We start from the raw sequence: 19,771 nt of genomic DNA on the forward strand, positions 1-19,771 counted from the left end.
CGCTCTTTGCAGGTTGCTGTCATGCACCGGTACCTCCGGAATTGTACATATTACTACCTCTACTTGAGGAGAAGTGGCGCGCATGTCATCGACGCCTTTCACCAGTGTGGTTGCTAGTCTTGCTCTATCTTCATTTAAGACATCGTTTAAACCACCTGAAATTATCACGAGGTTTCGTCTATCAGCTGTAGTTTTGAATTTTGCGCTCGCTTGCCTCATGACTGCTTCCAGTTTGCGTCCTTGAAACGCCCCTACTGCAACCCTCTTGTCACCTCTTACCCTCTCTTTCATGGCTTCGGTGCATCGATTTAAATTCGAGTCCCCGACGATTATCACATGCTGTGACTTTTCAGCTGGAGCGCCCCGCACATAGGTGTTACTTGCACCTGTCACGCCGGCTACTTTGTCCCCTCCCAGGCGCACCACTACTTCGCTGAAGCTGGGTCTTGCTACCTTTGAACCGGCTGAACCTGTTTTTTCCAAACTTGCTTGCTGTTTCTTCACCGCCGTTCTGGTTGCCGGTTCTCTACTGTTCTCTTCGTAGGCCGCCCCTCTGTTCACCTTGGCTAGTGCTTCCTCGGCGGACTTCAGCCTTTCTGCCATAGCCCTCGTTTTCTCTTGCTCTGTCGCCAACGCCGTCTCGAGCTCGGTGATTCTCGTCAGCAGGTCACTCAGGGCAACCGTCATTTTCTCCATTTTTTCATCGCCCTCACATTGCATACACTTCACGTCAGCCTCTTCTCCTTCCGCTTCTACAGTTGGGTCCACTTTCAAACCCACCCCACATCCTGAACACTTTAGTCTTTTTTACCTCGTGTTTCCGACACTAATTGTTCCTATGACTTGTCTCACTCGATAATTACAAAACTCGAGCCCTGCTCAACGAAAAAGAGAAAGTCTAAGCTCTACTACAAAAATTTGCGTGTTTAATGTACGTGAACCTCCCCAACAGGGTGGCAAAAAACAAAAAATTCAAACACACACACACGCACAAACTAATAAATACCTGATGACTGACCACCAAAAAGCCGTACAATAAAATATGTGCTACAGGATTTTTAACTGCTGCCTTATATTTATAAAGACAAGCTCAAAACATGCAAAGCTACTGATCTTCGCAGTCAATCGGGAGCGCTAAAAAACACGTCCATCCACCGTGACAGTCCAAACCAAAAACCGGCATATTCACGCATCCTAGCGTCATAGCCATGAAACAGAATTATAAAGTCCTAATAACTTTGCTGTGAATATTTGAAGCGCAACGAAATAAGGGCTTACATTTGGAATATGTATGTTATTCTTCATTTTCGATTGTTTCTTGGCCTACAAAGTGAAAGAAGCACAACATGAAAAGTGGCGCTGCTTTCGTAGCCTCTGCAGGGAAACGGGTGCAGTTGTGCAAACGCGCGATACCGTGGCGTTTCCACAGTAGCTCAATTCGTTTCATGTCGGGTGCGTTCAAGAAGCAAAGCTTTTGAATGCGATCGCTGCGGCGCGCGAAATGCCGCCAGTCTACCGCTCTGTGGAGAATAGCTTCATGCGTGCGGCTGGTGGTGGCGGTCCGTCGAATTCGTCGCTACCGCTATCGTCTGTCTAAACGTGTCGCTCTGGCGCTACTTGATAGTGGTTCTAATTTCGCCCTCGCACGCAAGCCAAAATTCGTTCCTCTAACTCGCTCAAGTTGTCAAGCGATGACATCGAAGCCGACAAACTACGGCCAAACGTGAACTAATATGCGCGAATTGTCGATCGCGTGTAAACGTGCCGTTTTCTTTTCGAAGACTTGTCTTGGCTCGACTTGGCTAAAGTTGGAAAAACTACCCATGCACGGCCAAAAGTACTTGCTTGAGAAGCCCCGGGAAAGTGCTGTAAGCCTTGTAATATAACTTAGCACGCTAAGAAGAAGTGGTTGCGGGACTGCAGGCTTGACTAGACATTATTACGTTTTCGTACTTAGAGATTCACTTTTCCTCACTGCTGGCGTTACACTGGCTTAGAATAGCTATCGCGATCCCATCCACTGTTTGCAGCACGCCTTTTTAAAGGACTGCATAATCGCCGCGAACCAAGAAAGTTCCGATTATAAATGTTCTACAGTGTTTTCCGCGTTACCATTGCGTGATTACAAGCTCTTACAGGTAAGCTTTTCGTTGCACTCAAGGAAACGGGTGCCATAAATATCGGTTGTGGGTCCCTTTAAAGATATCCTCAGTTGGAATATCATCTTTCTTCACTCGGTCAAAGAACAAAAGAAAATAAATGACGCCGCATTTATAGTACGCTAGTCTACCATGCATTACAAATTTTTCACAGCTTTTAAGAAGATGCACAGAGGATTCATGGTTCACCGGAATGAACATCTGGATCAAACTCCTTCATCATCATTCCCCTGATGAATATATTGTTCTATGGCAGGTTCGGTCGCAGTCAGTGCCCCTTATAATTTCGGCGATGTCCCTGTGCTAGACATATTATGCGAAGTTTTATGTCCAAAACCCATGCTGGATAGTAATTCTGCTAGCATAGTAAGCACATTTGCTAGCATAGTAATTCAGGGTGTTGCTTCGCCGAGCTTGGGACAGATGGCGTGATGTGGGGCCTAAATATGGCGGAGCACACTAAACTCGCTGTGTTCTGGTGTATACAATTGTCACAAACAACTCGCGGGGTCTCTCGTACATTCGCATAAGACGAATGAAAGGTGAATTTTCTCTTGTTTTGCTTCGTAGACGATGTATTGCTCCTCCCCTACCTCTTTCTGCAGGATTCCTGCACCTAACGTGCTTTAGCATGGCCTCCGTGATCGCTTCACTATTGACCAAGCGAGGATGTAATGACGACGTCACAAAACATGGCGATCTGTAAGGTCTTGGTGACCTCGTCAGGGGTTACCTCCCGTCACTCTTGTTGATGCCGCCATGATTAATCTGAGGCTTTCACCCTGTCGGCGGCGACATTTATCCAGCAGTCGTTCTAGCCATTCACCTCACGTGACAGATATTGCGTTAGTGCTAAATGTGACAGAAATCATGCTTTACTGTGCAGAAAGTCATATTGCTGTTGATTATTTGCGCGTTTTAGGCTGGGTGAAGGAATCGAGAAAGAAGTTCAGCGCGAGCACACGCGGAGGTACACTGACGGCAGAGCACTTCTGAGCTCAAGTATATTAGTCATATGCCTTAACGACGAAGTTGAGTGCGATCACGGCGTCTGGAGTGCCATCATTTATTTAAGTATTTGGTGCCGAAGAAGCGGGATTCAAAACCAGGAACCTACGGATGGCTACCAATCAACTGCGACGACATGGAGCGACTGAAGTAGAAATGGACGTCGCGGTGAGCACAGAACACGGAGATAATGAACGAGGTAAATGCTCTCATTGTTAACGACTCTAACTTATGACCAGCCCAGTTGCATTTATGAGAGGCTGAATGCTAACAACGGTGAGCTTAATAACGTGAACGCTGAGATCAAACAGCATTCTTATCGATATATATATATATGACACATATAAGGACCATTTCACGGAAAATACGTAGAAATATCGTAATGGTACATCGCATTAGTATACATAACACATAATGTAGAGGAACTGATTGCTCATGGTGGCAGATAGTGCTGGTTAATGATGGCTTTTATCGTCTAGTGATGCCTGTTCTTGCCGCAATAGAAAGTTTATACTTACATTATTTTTCAAATGTTCAGTGGCGCGTCATATATCTTGCTCTCTCATTGCTAAGACAGCAGCGTTACTACTTTGAATAGTGTATTTTCCTGAAAGGTTGTGTTCTTCCGCGGTTGGTCAACTTTTATTGGTCTAAAGGGCTGCTTTGGCCCCTGTGCCTCGCTTAAAATGCCGCCTTTGAAAATCGGTTAAGATTGGAGAAACTTGACAGCCTCGTGAAAGGAATCCCACGTTTCAAAACTACAACGCACGCGGAAATAGCAGGAAGAGTGTCTGAGGCGAGAATACTTTTCTTTTTACCTTTTTGTGTAAAATTCGCATTTCGCGAGATCTTCGGCACACACATCCCGGTCGGGTTCGTACATCATCCCGTTGACGCATCGGCAGCTGCTCCCAGCTACCGAGCACGAGGTTCTATCGTCACCACACTCACATGGTGTACAGGAACTAAAATAAACACAAAAATGGCGCGAATTAGTCTTAGGAAACATATATTTGTATAAACAAAAGCCTACTAAACGCGTAAGAGATAGAAATTAAGAAAATAAATAACATATATACAAATCACCTAAATGATTACCTCATTACATAGGAGCATTGAGGCAGTCGTAGAGAAACAGCTCTGCATGCATATTGGAGTTATAAAAAAAGTGAGCTCAAATATAGAGTTAAAGGGACCCACAACTGGCCGGAGCGGGTGATTAAGTTTTGGTGGAAAATAAAAGAGCATGAATTATGGTGACAGGTGACAGCATAATTTACGCGATCTGAGTAGAATTTATATATATTTTCAAATCACGTTCAAAAGTAACCATGGGTGGATGGATGGATGAATATGGCTGTGCCCTTTTGATCGGGCGGGGGCTAGCGCCACCAAGCCGAAATACTTAATGAACCAAAAACTAGATTTTTTTTTTTAGAGTCAGGTTGAGGATTCGTACTTTGCAGTGAAGGGTTTCATTTTCACTCGCGCCTTGACTTTAGCCACCAGTCAGATAACCTCCTTCTAGTTAATTCTACCCGCTTAAAGTCTATTCTGCCCTCCCTGTCCCTAAACCCCAGTGCTTTGAAAAACTCTGCTCCATCATCCTGAACTATAGGGTGAAGTCCGTTACAGAACATTACCAAGTGTTCGACAGTTTCTGCTTCCTCTCCACACGCAGTGCATACCGTTGTTACCCCTTCGTATTTGGCCCGATATGTCTTGGTTCTCAATACTCTCGTCTTGGCCTCAAACAGTAGAGAACTATCCCGAGTATTATGATAGATCCTTTGCTTGGCAATTTCTTTCTTAAAAGTTTGATAGATCTCTAGTGCGGACTTCTTAATCAGGCCGATTCTTCGCATATCGGTCTTGGCTTCCTTCACCTTCTTCTTAACCGATAATTCTTTTTGGTTTGGCCCCCTGCTGTTTTTTAAGTATTTACCAGTCAATTTCAGGTTCGATTTCTCCATTTTGTATCGACATTCTTCATGTACAAGTAGCTGAATACCTTCCTAGCCCAACGCTCTTCCCCCATTTCTCTGAATCACTTCTCAAACTTTATCTTGCTGCTAGCTGCCCTGCCCTCAAATGATGTCCATTCCATATCACCTTGTACTGCCTGATTTGGTGCACTCCCGTGAGCTCCTAAGGCAAGCGTATACCTGTTCCACGTTGCTTGATTTCTAATCTTGCTTGAACTTCTGATCTCATGCACAAGACCACATTGCCGAACGTCAGCCCAGAAACCATGACCCCTTTCCATATTCCTCTCACAACATCGTACCTATTGTAATTCCACAGTGCCCTGTGTTTCATTACCGTTGCATTCTTGTTACCTTTAGTCGTCACGTATATTTCGTGTTCCATTAGGTACTCGGCCCCATTGCTTATCCATACGCCCAGACATTTGTATTTATCTGTTATATCTAGTGTGACCTCCTGTATTTTAAGCTGACTACCTTCATTGTCATTAATAATCATGACTGCTGCTTTTTCCTCACAGTATCTGAAATCTAACCTATCTCCCTCATTACCGCAGACGTCCACTAATCTGCAAATCTTCCTTGTTGTCGGCCATTAGCACTATATCATCTGCGCACAACAATGCTGGTAGTGCCTGTTTAATGAATTTTCCTTGTTTGACGAAAGAGAGGTTCAAGCCCAGTTCACTTCCCTCTAAATTGGCCTCTAATACTTTTAGGTACATCCCGAATAATAAGGGTGTCAGGGGTCACCCCTGCCTAAGCCCCGTTTTACCTCTGCAGGCTAGGATACCTGTTTTTCCCACTTTATAATTACCTTGTTACCTTTATAGATATCCTTTAAAAGATTAGTGACTACATATTGCAGCCAAGTGTGTCCGGTATTTGCCACAATTCCTCTTGAACCACGCTATTGTACGCTCCCTTGATATCCAAAAATGCTAGCCACAGGAGCCTGTGTTCCTTTTCTGCTATTTAGATGCACTGCGTCAGTGAGAACAGATTGTCTTCCAACATCCTGTGTTTCCGAAACCCCTTCTGTAGTTCCCCCAGCACTTCTCGTCTTCTATCCGTGCCTGCAGTCTTTCCTTTATAATCTGCATCGCCAGCCTGTAGACCACCGATGTCACTGTTATAGGACGGTAGTTGTTTATAACAGCTTTGTCTCCCTTTTCGTTATAGATCATGCTCATCCTGCTAAGTTTTGATCCATCGGGAACTTCCCCATCGATTATTATTTCGCTCACTGCCTCTCTCAAAGCCTGCTTAGACTTCGGACCTAACGTCTTTATCAGCATAATTGGAATGCCACCTGGGCCTGTTGATGTACTACTAGGCACCCTTTTCTCAGCCTTTTCCCACTCTCATTGTGAAAATGGAGCCTTTGCACCACTTGATTCGTCCTTGTCTATTGTGGTGCATAAAGTACTTCTTTGTTGAAATTTTTCTGTCACCCTTGTTCTTATATATTCAATAGCTTCGTCCCCTTCTAGCCTAGCACCTTGGGCTGTAGTTATAGAACTCTGCTCAAGGCTCGTCTCATTTCTTAGGGAGTTTAGATGTTTCCAAAATTTCACAGCTGCCTTTTTATCTTTTTTTTGTACTTCGGCCAGCGCTGAACTCCTTTTCTTCTAATCTTTTCATTGATCACAAGGAATGCATCCCTTCTACAGCTTAGAAAAATTTCCCATTTTCTTTCAACATCATCTGTCGGTTCACCCCACTGCTTAGCATGTCTGTGTTCCCTAGAGGCTTCCTGACGTTTTGCTATGGCTTTGTTAACTTCCTCATTCCACCAACTTTTGAATTTGATTCTTCTTTTCCGGGATGACTTGTCACATGCCTTAGCAAGCTCTAGCTCAAACAGTCTAATTAGATTCGTGTATGTCCACACTGTTTCATTATCCTCAGTGATTACTTTCTCAATTTGTTTAGTGGCTATTTCAATTTGCCTTTCTGCGTGAAAAATTTCCTGTAGTTGCTCCTCTTGTCTCCTTACCAATTTCACTGCTCTTCCAAAACTTAGCTTTATATGTTTGTGATCACTAACCATACTTCTGGAGCCACCTTCATCTATGTGCATTCCCCTGAGCTTATCATACATCCTATGTGACATCAGTGCGTAATCTATCGTCGACTGCAGCCATCCTACCTCCCATGTTATTTGCTCTCCACACTTCTCGGTACTGTTGCAAATTATAAAATATAGCCTTTCACACATATCCATGATCATTTCCTGTCGGATCGGTATACCCATCTATATTTCCTATGTGCGCATTCATATCTCCTAGTATATTTATCTCGCACTCTCCTGCTAACTCCCGAATATCATTTGATAATACACTATACCTTTGCCTGGTTCTCCTCTCTGGCCTCTGCTCCCGTCCACAAGTAAACGAAACCAAGGAATGTTATTTGCCTTGCCCCTTTCCCATTTAGCCATAAATGTTCCTTGCACTCCTGCTTGACCCTTTGCCAGTCTGTACTTTTATGAATGAATGCCCAAATCACCCCCCTTTCTGCTGCCTTCTGTTCTATTACAATATTCCCATGCGCAGTCCGCATTGTTAGGAGGTTGTTCCATGTCTCTGAGATGTGTTTCTACAAAATCGTATAGCATTGGCCTCTCTTGCCTTAGCTGTTCTCTTAACTCTTCCCACTTCAACCTGTTCCTACCACCCTGCATGTTAATATACCCTTTGTCTGAATTGGCTCGGCGCTCGTGGCTACGTCTATTTCAGCCCCGGACTCTACCTATCTTAGATACTGGTGCCACTTTGGAATCGTATCTGTCCATACCACCTATGAAAGACTCTCCCTGGTTGTTTTTTTCTTTACTATCCTGCCCCCTGAAGGGCCCGCTTGCCCCCCCAAAAAGCTACTGCGCGTCCTGCAAGTCGCCAACCCACCTCATGACCTAGCCGCCTATCGAAGTGAATTCTGTCTTGTTGAAAACTACCCCAACTATGTTCCTCTCTGTTTATTTCCACCACCTCAAAGCCTTTCTCTGGACTCGTCCGCTATATCTCTTGGTTTGCGTTGACAACCGCTCTTTGCAGGTTGCTGTCATGCACCGGTACCTCCGGAATTGTACATATTACTACCTCTACTTGAGGAGAAGTGGCGCGCATGTCATCGACGCCTTTCACCAGTGTGGTTGCTAGTCTTGCTCTATCTTCATTTAAGACATCGTTTAAACCACCTGAAATTGTCACGAGGTTTCGTCTATCAGCTGTAGTTTTGAGTTTTGCGCTCGCTTGCCTTATGACTGCTTCAAGCTTGCGTCCTGGGAACGCCCCTACTGCAACCCTCTTGTCACCTCTTACCCTCTCTTTGATGGCTTCGGTGCATCGATGAAAATTCGAGTCGCCGGCGATTATCACATGCTGTGACTTTTCAGCTGGAGCGCCCCGCACATAGGTGTTACTTGCACCTGTCACGCCGGCTACTTTGTCCCCTCTCAGGCGCACCACTACTTCGCTGAAGCTGGGTCTTGCTACCTTTGAACCGGCTGAACCTGTTTTTTCCAAACTTGCTTGCTGTTTCTTCACCGCCGTTCTGGTTGCCGGTTCTCTACTGTTCTCTTCGTAGGCCGCCGCTGTGTTCACCTTGGCTAGTGCTTCCTCGGCGGACTTCAGCCTTTCTCCCATAGCCCTCGTTTTCCCTTGCTCTGTCGCCAACGCAGTCTCGAGCTCGGTGATTCTCGTCAGCAGGTCACTCGGGGCAACCATCATTTTCTCCATTTTTTCCTCGCCCTCTCATTGCATACAGTTCACGTCAGCCTCTTCTCCTTCCGCTTCTACAGTTGGGTCCACTTTCAAACCCACCCCACATCCTGAACACTTTAGTCTTTTTAACCACGTCTTTTCGACACTAATTTTTCCTATGACTTGTCTCACTCGATAATTACAAAACTCGAGCCCTGCTCAACGAAAAAGAGAAAGTCTAAGCTCTACTACAAAAATTTGCGTGTTCAATGTACGTGAACCTCTTCAACAGGGTGGCAAAAAAACAAAAAATTCAAACACACACACACGCACAAACTAATAAATACCTGATGACTGACCACCAAAAAGCCGTACAATGAAATATGTGCTACAGGGTTTTTAACTGCTGCCTTATAATTAGAAAGACAAGCTCAAAACATGCAAAGCCACTGATATTCGCAGTCAATCGGGAGCGCTAAAAAACACGTCCATCCACCGTGACAGTCCAAACCAAACCGACATATTCACGCCTCCTAGCGTCATAGCCATGAAACACAATTATTAAGTCCTAATAATTTTGCTTTGAATATTTGAAGCGCACCGAAATAAGGGCTTACATATGGAATATGTATGTTATTCTTCATTTTCGATTGTTTCTTGGCGCCCCGCCATGGTGGTCTAGTAGCTAAGGTACTCGGCTGCTGACCCGCAGGTCGCGGGATCAAATCCCGGCTGTGGCGGCTGCATTTCCGATGGAGGCGGAAATGTTGTAGGCCCGTGTGCTCAGATTTGGGTGCACGTTAAAGAACCCCAGGTGGTCAAAATTTCCGGAGCCCTCCACTACGGCGTCTCTCATAATCAAATAGTGTTTTGGGACGTTAAAACCCCACAAATCAATCAATTGTTTCTTGGCCTACAAAGTGAAAGAAGCACAACATGAAAAGTGGCGCTGCTTTAGTAGCCTCTGCAGGGAAACGGGTGCAGTTGTGCAAACGCGCGATACCGTGGCGTTTCCACAGTAGCTCAATTCGTTTCATGTCGGGTGCGTTCAAGAAGCAAAGCTTTTGAATGCGATCGCTGCGGCGCGCGAAATGCCGCCAGTCTACCGCTCTGTGGAGAATAGCTTCATGCGTGCGGCTGGTGGTGGCGGTCCGTCGAATTCGTCGCTACCGCTATCGTCTGTCTAAACGTGTCGCTCTGGCGCTACTTGATAGTGGTTCTAATTTCGCCCTCGCACGCAAGCCAAAATTCGTTCCTCTAACTCGCTCAAGTTGTCAAGCGATGACATCGAAGCCGACAAACTACGGCCAAACGTGAACTAATATGCGCGAATTGTCGATCGCGTGTAAACGTGCCGTTTCCTTTTCAAAGACTTGTCTTGGCTCGACTTGGCTAAAGTTGGAAAAACTACCCATGCACGGCCAAAAGTACTTGCTTAAGAAGCCCCGGGAAAGTGCTCTAAGCCTTGTAATCTAACTTAGCACGCTAAGAAGAAGTGGTTGCGGGACTGCAGGCTTGACTAGACATTATTACGTTTTCGTACTTAGAGATTCACTTTTCCTCACTGCTGGCGTTACACTGGCTTAGAATAGCTATCGCGATCCCATCCACTGTTTGCAGCACGCCTTTTTAAAGGACTGCATAATCGCCGCGAACCAAGAAAGTTCCGATTATAAATGTTCTACAGCGTTTTCTGCGTTACCATTGTGTGATTACAAGCTCTTACAGGTAAGCTTTCCGTTGCACTCAAGAACACGGGTGCCATAATCATCGGTTGTGGGTCCCTTTAAAGATATTCTCAGTTGAAATATCATCTTTCTTCTTTCGGTGAAAGAACAAAAGAAAATAAATGACGCCGCATTTATAGTACGCTAGTCTACCATGCAGTACAAATTTTTCACAGCTTTTGAGAAGATTCACAGAGGATTCATGGTTCACTGGAATGAACATCTGGATCAAACTCCTTCATTATCATTCCCCTGATGAATATATTGTTCTATGGCAGGTTCGGTCGCAGTCAGTGCCCTTTACAACTTCGGCGATGTCCCTGTGCTAGTCATATTATGCGAGGTTTTACGCCCGAAACCCATGCTGCATAATTCTGCTAGCATAGTAAGCACATCTGCTAGCATAGTAATTCAGGGTGTTGCTTCGCCGAGCTTGGGACAGATAGCGCGATGTGGGGCCTAAATATGGCGGAACACACTAAACTCACTGTGTTCTGGTGTATACAATTGTCACTAACAACTCGCGGGCTCTCTCGTACATTCGCATAAGATGACTGAAAGGTGAAATTCTTCTTGTTTTGCTTCGTAGACGAGGTATTGCTCCTCCCCCACCTCTTTCTACAGGATTCCTGCACCTAACGTGCTTTAGCACGGCCTCCGTGGTCGCTTCACTATTGACCAAGCAAGGATGTAATGACGACGTCACAAAACATGGCGGTCTGGAAGGTCTCGGTGACCTCGTCAGGGGTTACCTCCCGTCACTCTTCTTCACGCCGCCATGATTCATCTGAGGCTTTTACCCTGTCGGTGGCGACATTTATCCAGCAGTCGTTCTAGCCATTCACCTCACGTGACAGATATTGCGTTAGTGCTAAATGTGACAGAAATCATGCTATACTGTGCAGAAAGTCATATTGCTGTTGATTATTAGCGCGTTTTAAGCTGGGGGAAGGAATCGAGAAAGAAGTTCAGCGCGAGCGTACGCGAATGTACACTGACGGCAGAGTGCTTCTGAGCTCAAGTATTTTAGTCATATGCCTTAATGACGAAGTTGAGTGTGATCACGGCGTCTGGAGTGCCATCATTTATTTAAGTATTTGGTGCCGAAGAAGCGGGATTCAAAACCAGGAACCTACGGATGGCTACCAATCAACTGCGACGACATGGAGCGACTGAAGTTGAAATGGACGTCACGGCGAGCACAGAACACGGACATAATGAACGAGGTAAATGCTCTCATTGTTAACGACTCTAACTTATGACCAGCCCAGTTGCATTTATGAGAGGCTGAATGCTAACAACGGTGAGCTTAATAACGTGAACGCTGAGATCAAACAGCATTCTTATCGATATATATATATGACACATATAAGGACCACTTCACGGAAAGACGTAGAAATATCGTAATGGTACATCGCATTAGTATACATAACACATAATGTAGAGGAACTGATTGCTGATGGTGGCAGATAATGCTGGTTAATGATGGCTCCTATTGTCTAGTGATGCCTGTTTTTGCCGCAATAGAAAGTTTATACTTACATTATTTTTCAAATGTTCAGTGGCGCGTCATATATCTTGCTCTATCGTTGCTAAGACAGCAGCGTTACTACTTTGAGTATAGTGTATTTTCCCGAAAGGTTGTGTTCTTCCGCGGTTGGTCAACTTTTATTGGTCTAAAGGGCTGCTTTGGCCCCTGTGCCTCGCTTAAAGTGCCGCCTTTGAAAATCGGCCATGATTGGAGAAACTTGACAGCCTCGTGAAAGGAATCCCAGGTTTTAAACCTACAACGCACGTGGAAATAGCAGGAAAAGTGTCTGAGGCGAGAATACTTTTCTTTTTACCTTTTTGTGTAAAATTCGCATTTCGTGAGATCCTCGGCACACACATCCCGGTCGGGTTCGTACATCATCCCGTTGACGCATCGGCAGCTGCTCCCAGCTACCGAGCACGAGGTTTTATCGTCACCACACTCACATGGTATACAGGAACTAAAATAAACGCAAAAATGGCGCCAAATTAGGCTTAGGAAACATATATTTGTATAAAAAAAGCCTACTAAACGCGTAAGAGATCAAAGTTAAGAAAATAAATAACATATATACAAATCACCTAAATGATTAACTCATTACATAGGAGCATTCAGGCAGTCGTAAAGAAACAGCTCTGCATGTATATTGCAGTTATAAAAAAGCGAGCTCAAATATAGAGTTAAAGGGGCACACAACTGGACTGAACGGGTGATTACATACGGTGTAAAATAAGAGAGCATGAATTATGATGACAGGTGACAGCATATTGTACGTGATCTCAGAAGGATTTATATATTCAAATCGCGTTCAAAAGTAACCAGAAACCGGCATGTCACGCCTCCTAGCGTCAGAGCTATTAAACATAATTAATAAGTCCTAATAACATTGTAGTGAATGTTTGAAGCGCACCGACATGAGTGCTTACATTTGGAACATGTATGTCATTCTTCATTTTCCTTTGTTTCTATGTGGCCTACAAGGTGAAAGAAGTATACAGCATGAATAGTGGCACTGCTTTCGTAGCCTTTGCAGAGAAAAGTGTGCAGTTGTGCATACGCGCGGCGTTTGCAGAGAAGCTCGGTTCCCGTCGAGTAGGGCGCGTTCAAGAAGCACGCGAGCTTTTGAATGCGATCGCTGCGGCACGCGAAATGCCGTCAGCCTACTGCTCTGCGGAGAATCGCTTCATGCGTGTGACTGGTGGTGGTCCGCCGGATTCGTCGTTACCGCTATCGTCTGTCTAAACGTGTCGCTCTGCCTCTACTTGATAGGGGCTCTAATTTTGCGCTCACACACGAGCCAAAATTCGTTCCTCTAACTCGCTCGAGTTGTCAGGCGATCACATCGAAGCCGACCAACTGCGGCCGCACGCGAACTCCTATGCGCGAATTGTCAATCACGTGTAAACGTGCCGTTTCGTTTTCGAAGACTTGTCTTGGCTCGACTTGGCTAAAGTCGGAAAAAGTACCCGTGAACGACCAAAAGTACTTGCTTAAGAAGCCCCGGGAAAATTCCGTAACTCTTGTAATGTAATTTAGCATGCTTAAAAGCAGTGGTCGCGGGACTGCAGGCCTGACAAAGACAACATTACGTGTTTGTACTCAGAGCTTCACTTTTCCTCACTGCTGGCGTCACACTGGTGTACGATCGCTATCGCGATTACATCCACTGTTTGCAGCATGCCTTTTTAAAACTGCATAATCGCCGCGAATCAAGAAAGTTCCGATTATAAATGTTCTACGGTGTTTTCCGCATTACCATTGCCTGATTACAAGCTCTTACAGGTAAGCTTTCCGTTGCACTCAAGAAAACGGGTGCCATAGTATCGGTTGTGGGTCCATTTAAATATCTCCTTAGTTGGAGTATCATCTTTTTCCCCTCGGTCAATGAATAAAACAAAATAAGATACGCCGCGTTCATAGTACACGAGTCCACCATGCACCAAAAACTTCTCACAGCTTTTGAGAAGATGCACAGAGGATTCATGGTTCACCGGAATGAACATCTGGATCAAACGCCTTCATCATCATTCACCTGATGAATATTTTGTTCTATGGTACACACAAAGGAGAGGTTCCATCTGCGCAGTGTTTTAAATGATCTGGACAGAAGTGATTTCACTGTAGAGAAAGTATTGGGACCATGGGACTGCGCATCCGATTTTCCAAAGGCGACGAAAGCACTGTTGCATTTTTTGAAAGACACTGGTCTGTTTCATCGTTTGTGATGGTGAAAGTGTTACGCGTCGGCTCAGTCAGTGACCATTTATCTCCTCCTTTATAACTTTCCTTCCCCTCTCCCCTTCCCCAGTTCAGGGTAGCCTACCGGGGCTCAGCCCTGGTTAACTTCCCTGCCTTGCTCCTCGTGTTCTCTCTCTCTCGGTCTGGTTCTATGGCAGGTTAAATAGCAGTCAGTGCCCACTATAACTTCGGTGATATCCCTGTGCTAGTAATAATATGCGAGGTTTTACGTCCCAAAACCATACTATGATTATAAGAGACGTCGTAGCGAAGGACTCCGGAAATGATGACCGGAAATGGTGACCTGGTGATGATCTGGTCGTTTTCAACGTGCCTCTACATCGCACAGTCCACGGGCCTCTGTCATTTCGATGTCTTCGCGCTTTCCTCCAACTTTAGCGACCATCTTAAACAGATTCCGTAGTAATGAACGCCTTCAAGCCAGACAGCGTGCCACCGTGGGAATGACAAAACGCACGCGGTCCTGCCAGGGGTCCTACCACAGTCAGCTCTGCACGTTAGTTCTGGCTCTTTAGTTGGTACATTCTTGCATAGACTTTGAGTGGCTGTGGTTTAGCTTTATTCAGTCAATCCCAAGGAAAGACTGAGCATCAGCAAGGACGCCACGTTAAGCCCCTTATATCAGTCAGCTTGGCTGTTTCTTGAGCTTTACACGGCAAGTGTAAGCTTTCTCTATTTCTTTTAATGGCTCGAATTGATCTATGATGGGGCTACCACATCTCAGTGGAGCCTCGCACGAGTGAAAGTGATGCACGTCATCCGCCTAAAGGCGCACCACGCTCGCTGAAAGACATTTATTGTTTATTAATTTGAGAAAGTACTCTTTTTGTGTGGTATTTCCTCCTTGCCACATTTACATTGTAAATATTTTCTTAGGGGTAGGTGTGTCAGTGGCATACGACGGAGTTGAAACTAAAGCAGGGTCTTGCTCAGCTTGGCTTATCGTCCGCTGTGATGTTGCTTCCTCAGTAGGTAACCCCATATCAAAGCATTTCAGGCGAGCCACGTTCTACAACTAATCTGCATGAGCGAGGACGTGTGGAGCATCTTTAAATGCTATTCGCTCGATTTCATCTGGCAACGTTCGTCTTCGAAAAAAAGTTGGCCCCGTATCGGCATGTTTCGCTACAAAAGACGTTGAAAGACGGTAGTCTTCCCTCTGTAGAGAGTGAATAAAACGTTTATTTGATGTTTTGCTCGAGAAAATTTCTGGATGGAATTCTGAAGGTGCTGCGTGAGGCATGAGTGCCATCTGGCAGTATTTTTCGAAACGAAAGGATGGCTTCAGCTATAGCGAGCGAGTGGCGTGCGCACGCCATCTAGGAAGCCATAAAATGTAGAATGCAAGGCCATATGTGGCAACCCAGTATCGTGTTAGCAAAACACAGCAAAAATACCTCCTTGCATGCATAGCGTCGCTTTGTCAGCGCAGCGTAATAAACACTATGGTCTTTAGAATTACTTATGTATGCCTCTTATAGTATAAAGAAACACACTACAGTTGATTGATTGATATGTGGGGTTTAACGTCCCAAAGCACACTAAGGTATATTGACGTGTTGATATTGTGCCTCAGATATGCAAAATATCGATTTTAATGAACAATGCACGTAGTTAGGAACTCAGAAATCAGACCAATATTGGTAGGCATTAAGGATGTGGTTGAACTTAGTTCCAGTCAATGAATCGCCCCGCCGCGGTGGTCTAGTGGCTAAGGTACTCGGCTGCTGACCCGCAGGTCACGGGTTCAAATCCCGGCTGCGGCGGTTGCATTTCCGATAAAGGCGGAAATGTAGGCCCGTGCGCCAAGATTTGGATGCACGTTAAAGAACCCCAGGCGGTCGAAATTTCTGGAGCCCTCCACTACGGCGTCTGTCATAGTCATATGGTGGTTTTGGGACGTTAAACCCCACATATCGATCAATCAGTCACTGAATAGTTTAGGCTGACAAACCAACAAGTAAAACGACAGACAGACCATACTTTTTGCGTTGAAGTGTGCCAAGAAAGGCTATCGTCATTAATAACGTATGAACAAAACTATGCGGCATGTGCGATTGAAGTGCGCTAATATGAGATGAAGACCCGAAGAAGGAATCGCCCACCAGACGAAGGGCTCCAGATGAGCGTGCTTTGAGGGTATGCGATTGCCTTCGGCCTGTTTGGAACTAGATCGGCTACGTCGCACGGCGCTGACGCCGAGAAATGTTTCCACTCACACACGCTAGGTAAAAATGTCGGCGGCAGTACGTTGTGGACTCCTGTCGCTGTCGATTGGCACAGTGTTCTTTTTAAAGGTGATAGTCGTTTTTGGAGACCTCCGACCCAAAAATTTGGGTCTGCCTGCCTGTCTGCTTGTCTGTTTGTCCACCCTTAACCGTACCCCGAACCACACAAAACGATACCCGAAATGGCGGACGCCATTCGCAGCGCCCACCAATATAACTCAAACTTTAGCATGCATACTTGTGCAATTGTCAATTAAAAAGCGATTATTGCGCACATCCGAGACAACATACCAAGATGTCAATATTCTGTATGTGTGCCTTTATACTTTAAAAGGCATACATAAGTATTTCTAACGACCGTAGCATTTATCACGCTGCGTTGACAGTGCAACGCGATGCTCAAAAAGGCAAGTGTTTCCAAAGCTTTGCTAAGGCAACACGGGCGGCACCTATAGCCGTCGCCTTGCATTCTACACCATATCGCCTCCAAGACGGGCACGCATGCCACGCGCTTCGTTTTCCAAAATAGCTGCCAGATAGCGCTCATGTCTCACGTGTGACGTGACTCGATGCGCTCGTTTGCCTCCGCTGTACGCTCGAGGCACTCTGAAGCAGCACCTCCAGAATACCATTCACCGATTTTCTTGCCCAGAACATTAAATGAACGTTTTGTTTACTCTCTCCAGACGCAGTACTATCGTCTTTCGATGACATTTGCAGTGTAACTGCAGATACAAGGCCAATGATTTAAAGAGCGGGCGCAAGACAGCCTAATAACCAATTTTCTTCAAACCTATTAGTGTCCTCCTTCCCCACGAGCTGCCGCTGCCGCAGCAGCATGTAAAAACAAAAATGCACAGACAGACAGACAGACAGACAGATAGATAGATGGATAGATAGATAGATAGGTAGATAGATAGATAGATAGATAGATAGATAATAAAGCTCGTGTGAAAGAGATTTTATGGAAGTGTGCGCACTCAGCGCTTCCACAACGTATGATCTTGGTTTGGATTACCTTTATTCGACACCAGGAGCCGGCAGCCGAGAGCTACGATGAACCAAGAATGAAGATGCTCATACGCGACAACAATAATGATGCATGAACAAAACATGATGATGATGATAATGTTAAGATGAAGAAGATAAGTATACTAAACGCCCACAGAGGTAAGCAAACATGTCCAAACGTGGCTCTCCCCTGGTAAAGGTCACCTTACACGCTCACAATCGTGTTCACTTCTTCAATTGTTCACTATGCAGTGTGGAAGTACACATTTTGCCAAAATATAGGACTCTAAACCCTGTGATCAACCTACCCATTTTTATTAAAGCATGAAATATCAACAGGTCTCACCTCATGGGGTTGACAAGCTCACAGTCATCCGCATCTTGGACGCATTTGTCTGAACCAGGCATGAAGTACTGCCCATTTATGCACTTGCATTTGTTGCCATAGAGACGACAATTTCTTCCTCCATCAGGACATCGGCACGGCGCACAATTATCTCTGCAAGCACATATAAACATTGATGGTAAATACCAACGGCAGATTTAGAGCGCAGTTCCGGGAGCAGTTGCCCTTCTTCATGTAAAGCAAGTTTGTTTCTCAGGCAGACTGAGAATGCAGCCTTTGTGTTTTAATAGCACGATCACAGCAGCTCGGCCGCCAGATCTACTTAATTCGGCAGCTCTCGTTACTCCGCGGAAAGCGGTCGAATCAGCCGGAAGACGAAGGAACCCCGCTCGTGCTCAGAGCGCGGCGTACCTCGTGACCGATGCACCGCACTGCCCGAAAGCAACCGGTCTCTCGACGCGCATCCGTGAAGGCGAATGGTGGCTCTCCGCGTGAAACTTGCGCCAGTGCTCTTTGATATTTACCCTGATGGCAACACCTGCGTTCTGTTCGTAAGTTTCTTCCAGCCTATTGTGTGCTGCGCTGTGGCCTTCGTAAGTACGTAAGCCCATATCAGAGCACTTCAGACGAACCACGTTCTACTGGTCATCTGCATGAGCGGGGACGTGTGGCGTGTCGTTAAATGTTATATCCTCCATTTCTTGCTGCCAGGTTTGTCCTCGGAAAATAAACTACGAGCAAAACTATTCATATAAACGCTGCCTGTTCGTTTGAAGCGCGCTAATATGAGGTGGCGTTCTGAAGAAGGAAGACCCTAGCAGACGACAGAACCAGGATGAGCGGACTCCATGGGCGTGCGCTTACCCTGGCCCTGTTTGCATCTCAGCTCTATTGTACGACTCTGGCACCTAGAAGTGTCTCCACCCGCGCGTGCTACAGGTAAATATCTGGGTGACTGTTACATTGTAGGCTCCCGCCTCAGCCGAATCACACAGTGTTCTTTTAGTGGGCGCAAGTCAGCCTAGTAAGCAAGTTTTGTCCTAGCCTTCTAGTCTCATCCTGCCTAACGAGCTGCCACCACTGCACGTAAAGGCAAAAGTGTATAGAAATAAATAATTAGGTAAACAAATAAATGGATAAACAATCTCAAACCACGGTGAACCACCTTCTATGAAAGTGAGCAAACAGGATGCCAAAGCGAGGCTCTCACCAGGCAAAGGCCATCTTACATGCTCACAACCTTGTCCACTTACTGCATTATTTGCCATGCCGTAAAGGTACCAAAATATCTCTTTGCCGTGACATCACCCTATCCTGACACAATAGAGCATTACATTTCGTCGGATCTCACCTCACGGGGTTTACGAACACACAGTCCTCCACGTTTTCGACGCACTGGTCCGAACCAGACTTGTAGTACTTCCCATTGTAGCAGTTGCACTTGTTGCCAATGAGGAGACAACTGCTTACTCCAGCTGGGCATTTGCACTGGGCGCAGCGAGTTCTGCAAATACATACAAACATGAATGGTGAATACCAATGAGAGAGTCGGCACACCTCCGTAGGCAGTTTCCTGCTCCATGAGGAGCAAGTCTATTCCTCTGGCAGATTAACAGTGGGCCGTGTATTTTGAAATTGCACATGGGGAGCAGCTGCACCACTCTATAGAGCAGCTCCCTGCACTCGGCGAAAAGCGGTGGGAATTTGCACATAGCGCCCTCGGCCTGGTAGGTACGCCCGCGTCGCATTGGTAGGTTTCCTTCAGTGGCTCGACGCCGGAGGGGATGGTTACAATGAAGAGCTTGTCGGT

At 45.8% G+C, this 19,771-nt stretch overlaps 1 protein-coding gene across 3 annotated transcripts in view; it reads right to left on the bottom strand.

Annotated features, from left to right (window-relative positions):
• The window catches only part of LOC119179859 (kielin/chordin-like protein), a 204,853-nt gene that overhangs the window by 21,935 nt on the left and 163,147 nt on the right, over nt 1-19,771 (bottom strand). For 2 of the 3 annotated variants that reach the window (XM_075869386.1, XM_075869385.1), the window contains exons 15-18: nt 19,313-19,465; nt 17,962-18,114; nt 12,431-12,577; nt 3,986-4,132 (exon numbers count right to left, since the gene is read on the bottom strand). In XM_075869386.1, coding sequence (XP_075725501.1) covers nt 3,986-4,132; nt 12,431-12,577; nt 17,962-18,114; nt 19,313-19,465 — 600 coding nt within the window. The remainder of the gene's footprint in view (nt 1-3,985; nt 4,133-12,430; nt 12,578-17,961; nt 18,115-19,312; nt 19,466-19,771) is intronic. The other variant, XM_075869387.1, reaches the window with a different exon arrangement.

This window comes from Rhipicephalus microplus, chromosome 7 (genome assembly GCF_043290135.1).
Source record: "Rhipicephalus microplus isolate Deutch F79 chromosome 7, USDA_Rmic, whole genome shotgun sequence".
Classification (NCBI taxonomy): domain Eukaryota; kingdom Metazoa; phylum Arthropoda; class Arachnida; order Ixodida; family Ixodidae; genus Rhipicephalus; species Rhipicephalus microplus.